The 6000-nt window shown below is 42.3% G+C and overlaps 1 protein-coding gene across 2 annotated transcripts in view; it reads left to right on the top strand.

Moving 5' to 3' along the window:
- Positions 1-2336: 2336 nt before the first annotated feature.
- trpc7b (transient receptor potential cation channel, subfamily C, member 7b) overlaps positions 2337-6000 on the top strand; it is a gene marked incomplete at both ends in the record, with an annotated part of 44038 nt that continues 40374 nt past the window's right edge. For both annotated transcript variants that reach the window (XM_079167224.1, XM_079167223.1), the window contains one exon: positions 2337-2821. In XM_079167224.1, the coding sequence (XP_079023350.1) occupies positions 2337-2821 (485 nt within the window). The remainder of the gene's footprint in view (positions 2822-6000) is intronic.

Genomic DNA, 6000 nt, shown 5'->3' with positions numbered 1-6000 from the left:
CTGTACCCGCAGGTCAGAGCTTAAGTTCACCCGCCGCATGATTTTTAAAAGAATGCAAAACCACGCCCGCTTACATTATGACAAAAGCCTTGACGCAGTGTCGACAAATAAGACAGCTGACACCAAATAGCGATATGTGGCACTGAATTTGATGGATGTGATGTTCATCAGACCACAGATGAGGCGAGAATTAAACCCCTGATCCCTTTAATTATTCCTGCAGGGCTGCTTTGCTGTTTTTTCCATTTGTAAGCTATCACTCAGATGGTGGGAAGATGTAAAAATCGGTCAGTATTTTTATAGTTCCCTTGGTTTCCTAATTCCCTTGGAAAAATAAATCTTAAAACATTTGTTAGATATGACTTTGTCACTTTGCTGAAGTGAGCTAAAAGTAAGTAGAGAAACCCTGAAGCGTATAAAGACAGGCCTATATGTTGCTGTATACCAAATGCAGTTATTCAGAATAATTTACAGTACAGACCTCACTCTAGACAGATTTGGGAACTATGTTCTACACAAATGCAAACACCAGTAAAAACAGTTTGGCATGTGTGATTTGTGTTGATTAGAATTTTGTGGTCTGTCTTTATGTGTGTGCATGTGTTGGGTGCATGAAAACAAGGATAGATCAAAGCACTAGGTTAGGACTGGTTATTGTCCGTGTGGGCTTGCAGGAAGTCTCTGCCTCTAATTACAGGACCGCACACGCACACGCACACGCACACGCACACACACACACACACACACACACACACACAGTATTATTATCCTTTTTAATATCTTAGGACAGAGACCCTTTAAAAGGTTTTGTGTTCAGGTTTGTCGAAACCTAAAGAGCAAGCATGCATCCTAATATAAACCTACCACTGAGGTTAGATGTGGGCTACTTTAAGCATTAATTGCTTGTTCTCTGAAGCAATAACAAGATTATGTCTGAACAAGTAATTGGCATACAACAGGTGGGCATGTTAACCCCTTCACTTCCCTTCTTTCAATGGCTCCTCTCTCCCTCGGTCTCTCTTTCTCTCTCTCTCACCGCTTTACTCGTTTTAAACACGAGTTCAAAACAAATGGGTCCGGTCACACTGCAAGCTCTCCAACAAAGAAGAGGTACATTGTTGAATCAGAATAAGGTTTGTGTTTGGTGCACACAAGTAAGATATTAAGATGAAATACAAATACAGGCAAAGTACTGCAAAAGTCCAGAACAACAAATTTGTAAAATATAAATGTTTTAAATGAGAGCACTGTACAGTTTTGTGCAAAAACTTGTATTGTAATATAACTTGTAGGCAGCTTACACAATTAGTGCAGTTTGCTTGTAAGTAACCCACTCTCCTGGGTCACTTGGTGCATCTTTCTTTGGTTTTGTTTTTCTCTGACGGCGTAAAACAACCGTCACAAGTAATGTGACGGTCTTTAGCAGTGGTGGAAGAAGTAAAAGTAGTAGCATTCTAAACCTTCAAGTAAAAGTGTGCCAATATATTATCAGCTACATTTACTAAAAGTATGTAAAAAGTACTCATCGTTCAGTAAAATGTAGCTGTCAGTGTTTTACCATATGATGTTTTGGGATTAATATGCTGCATCAACGATGTTGCATTTTACTGCTGTAGATGTTTAAGGGTTGAGCTTATTCTAACTCTTCTATATACTGTTGAGTAGTTTCATCTACAGCAATGCATCATATTACACAAGGGGCTTTAGTTAATTTAGCTTAAGAAGTACATAAAGGAAGACTTCATCCTTCAGTTTAAGCCTTCAAATTCAAATCACTACATTTGGACAATATATAATTTTCACTGGACAGGAAGGGTAGAGCGTAAAGCCTCCACTATTTCCCTGATGTAGTAGAGTAAGTTAGGTCTAAATAAAATGGAAATACTTGTAAAGTAAAGGTGGTTACCTCGAATTTGCACTTAAGTAGGCTACACCACTTAAGTATATGTAGTTATAACCATCCACTGGTCGTCAATAAGACAACTGAGTTACATGGCCTCATATGTGTATAGGCTCGCTACAGCGCAGGACAATCTGTGTTTTAAAGATACAAAGGCATTCAGAATGAAAATGTGTTTTTCTCGGTAGTAAATGTGAGGACTAAGGTAGTATTTTTTTTGTAGGCCAATGCAATGTGTAATAGGCTGGCTCCCTGCGCGCGCACTCTCGGTGCGCTCTAATTAGTGCGCGCACTCTTGTGTAAAGGTGGAGGCTCGGCTCGTCGCTGCTGCGCCGCTCAGAAGAAACTTGAGCTGTTGAAACTTTGACGAACATCGTTAGATGTCTGCCACATAACCAGACCTATTTAGAGTATATGCTGCTCAAGAACTCTCCCAATGTTTGACGAAGGAGACGAAACCGACAGCGGCGAGAGAGCCCATCTGTCTGAGTCTCCCTCACCGCCTCTGCCTGTCTGTCTTCCCCGAGGATCACCTTCCTCACCGCGGCCCCTGGACCTCTTTTCCTCCCTCTCTCCGCTGCTGGGGGACGCAGACCCGCCTTACCTCGCCACTCCGGAGTGTCTTTACCCGTCTCCAGAGAACCGGTACCCCGGGGACTCCCCACATTCCACACCGCCAAAGTTATGCCAGAGCATCGGGGACACCGGCTCTCCGTTTCGTTCGCGGCAGGATGTGCGGATAGACGCGCTGTTCGACCGCTGCGATGACCCGTTCCCCAAGTGGAGAGGACGAGGCGCGGCGAACGCTGACAGCTTTCAGCACCGCGGACCGAGACTCAACCGGGCACCGGAGGGCTCGGACCAGGGGAACCACTCCGTTGAGCACATCGACACCGGGTTCAACTCCGAAAGCAGGCAAACGTGAGTCATCCTCTTATATTCACCCACAACTTTTGTCCATCCACCCAGAGACATGATAGCCTACATAAGTAGAAGTCACCAGTGTGCGGCCTTGTGTAGAGTCCATGTGCTTATATATAAACACTGCAAGTTGCAGTTATGCAATTTGCATTTATGCAAAGAGGCTGCTGAGCGATAGTTTCGAAATGGCAAAGCTGTTCTGGGTTGAGAGAATGTAATCAACAGTGACTAATCCACCTGGGAAGTCAACAAGTAGAGGTCAGTGTTGGAGAGAGTAGAGTGAAGCAGCAGGATTGTCCCTGAGCCAGTCACCTGTCTATGCAGCTTTGGACCAAACGCTGTGATTTAATTACATCAATGGGACTGGACTGTGATGTACAATGGATCAGTATTACTAGAGGGTCATCACATATGTTTCTGTCGTTCACTGCTTGAATTGCAAACTGCTGCTCCTTCTTAAATGGAACATTTGCAGTAGATGCGTTCAATTTGTGTTAATTGAGTCTATAGCGAACTAACTTTGCTGTCATTTTAGCTTAGCTTGTGCGGAAGTGTGTTTGAGTTGCAATGAATTGGTGTGTCTTTGTAGCTTTTCCATATGTCGTCCTTGTGTTGAGAGAGCGCATCTTCATTGGTTCTGGTGCGCAAATGCATAAGCATCAGTCAATGGGGATTGTGCGTGTATGTGTGTGCGTTGTGTGTGTGTGTGTGTGTGTGTGTGTGTGTGTGTGTGTGTGTGTGTGTGTGTGTGTGTGAGTAACAGGACAAAACCATGTGACACTGAGCAGACTACAGAAATTGGCTTGCAGAGTACATCCCCACAATGTCACACGTCACGCACACAAGGACTTGCACAGAAACACTCATAAAACCCTAATTGGGAACTGTCATTTTGAAAATGGCTACAGTGTCCTACAGTTAATTATCTCAATTGTCCTTATGTTTAAAGCAACATTAGGAAATAATCTGTATTTCTGCAATTAAAGAGCCCCTGATGGACAGTTGTAGCCTACACTTACATTTGTTGACAAGCCAGCTATTATTACATACTTGTCCAAGAAGTTTATCTTGAAAAGATTTGCATGAATGCGACCACGTGACATTTTTACTCGCACACACACAAAGAATGACCACATATGCGACCACTTTGATCACAGACTGGAGACTTGCAACAGTGAGAAGGTCAGCTCGGCCTCTGTCTTGAAGCCTTTTATTTTAAAGCTCTTGCCAACGACTAAATGACAGTCCGAGATTAACACTTGTCCGGTCTCTTCACCTCTGCCATCATGTACGCATCATACGTTTTCTCAGTGTACGTGTGACGTTGTGCCGTAAAGTTGTACGCACTTCTCCCGGGAGATCGAACCCACTCACCAAAAGTACATTGTAAAAAAACAGGCGTTTCATGGAGAATGAAAGAGCCGCCATTCTCCTTTTATTACAAGTCAGTGTCCCTTCAAAATGATATTGAAGCTGTTATTTTATGGTAAAAGAGTTGCATAATGTCGCTTTAACTGATTTACTGTGAGATAAGTGCTCACAAGACCGTTTTGGAGGACACAGTCCATTGCATCCATGCAGGAAACATCCAGAGGCACAGCTGGGACATAAATGGTGACACTTAATGGCTATTCATGTAGCACTGCCAGCTTAGTTATGCCTATCAGATATTGCGAATGGCAGGCCTCAGAGTTGGCTCTTTGATGTTCTCTGGTCTGCTCCTTTGATACACCAGTGTTCAACTTAAAAGGCCTTGCATGGAAAAGAAGCATATGCTCTCCTGGATGCCTGACTAGTCTAAATGTTGGGCGCTTCTGTGTGAAAGAGAACGTAAGAGAGGATGAACATGCCTGTTTTTCATTACCAGTGAAATATGGTGAGCAACTCGCCTTTGATCTTAAAAATTGCCAATTTACTGCTTGAGAGAGTGTCCGTGTGTGTGTTTGATATATAGAGAGAGAGCGCTGAGAGTTTAACTCTTTAAGATATTTAAGAGTCGAAACTTGTTTCTCTCATTATCCTCAAAATTTGATTTCAACCCTGATTCGTCTTCTGCTCTTCCTTTCTTTTTCTCCAGTTCACCGGTACATGACCTAACCTACTTGATTGCTTGAACTGAACATAATGAACTTGGTGGCCCAACATTCGAGAGTTTAGCTCGAGTAAAAAGGTTATACAGTGTTCATTGTATGCGCTGTAAGTGCTTAGTTAACATTTCCCCTACATTTGCTGTTCTCCCATTTCCAACATTGATTTAAAAACACTTTCTATGTGCTCAAATCCATTGACGTGAATAAAACTGTGTTAAATGGCACATTTTGAAAAAACAAATGTAGTTTTGCTTGTTTTAACCCACTATTATTTACACTTACTGTATTTCACTCACATCAAGTGTTTCTAGGTTTACTGCCCCATCTTTGCTTTCCATTCATTTGACTTCAAACATTCTTACGATATCTTCTCGACTTGATTCCTCAACAACATAGCTCATGAAAACAAAAAAGAAAGCTAATTCTAAAGTATTACAGATCAAAACTCCCCTAAGCCACCTAAATGTAACTATAATGAACAACAACTATAATGTAACTCGGTTGGATCTACTTCATTGTTGGTGGGTTACCTATATCACTTTACATCAATAGTGCTTGCCAATATAATGTAACCCAAATACAGCATCATTGGTATGAAAGAGCTACAGCTTGGCTGGATATGGGGATTCCTGCAATGGTGTGTTGGAATGTAGTCGGAATCACCAGTAGCAGTGGTGCGAGATCATTTCTGTCTTTACTGACAGTTGTTAATAGGAGAGGGTCTCTGAGTGACCTGCAGCAACAAAATGAGAGCTGTGTAGACTCAGTAACAGATTGAATTGGCCCAGTGTTTGGTTTAGGGATTAAAAATGTTGCCATATAATCACATTGCAAGTTACTTCCAACCAGTCCATTAACACTACATTAAAATGAAATGTGAAAAGGATTTTTCTTCTGAGGTGTTTTTTGAAACCTCAGCAGGGATTAGAGGTGGCTGAATACTGGACGTCTGCTCAACAGGCAGAAAGAAAGAGGTCTGTAGTGGTATGGGATGGTGTACAATATAGGCGTACTTTGTATTAAATGGTTTGTGTATCCCTGTAGCCTGACATCATGGCTACGCCCACGTAGGGAATAACGTCAGGTCGT

Source organism: Pholis gunnellus, assembly GCF_910591455.1.
Source record: "Pholis gunnellus genome assembly, chromosome: 10".
NCBI lineage: Eukaryota > Metazoa > Chordata > Actinopteri > Perciformes > Pholidae > Pholis > Pholis gunnellus.
This window is presented reverse-complemented; position numbering and strand designations above follow the sequence as displayed.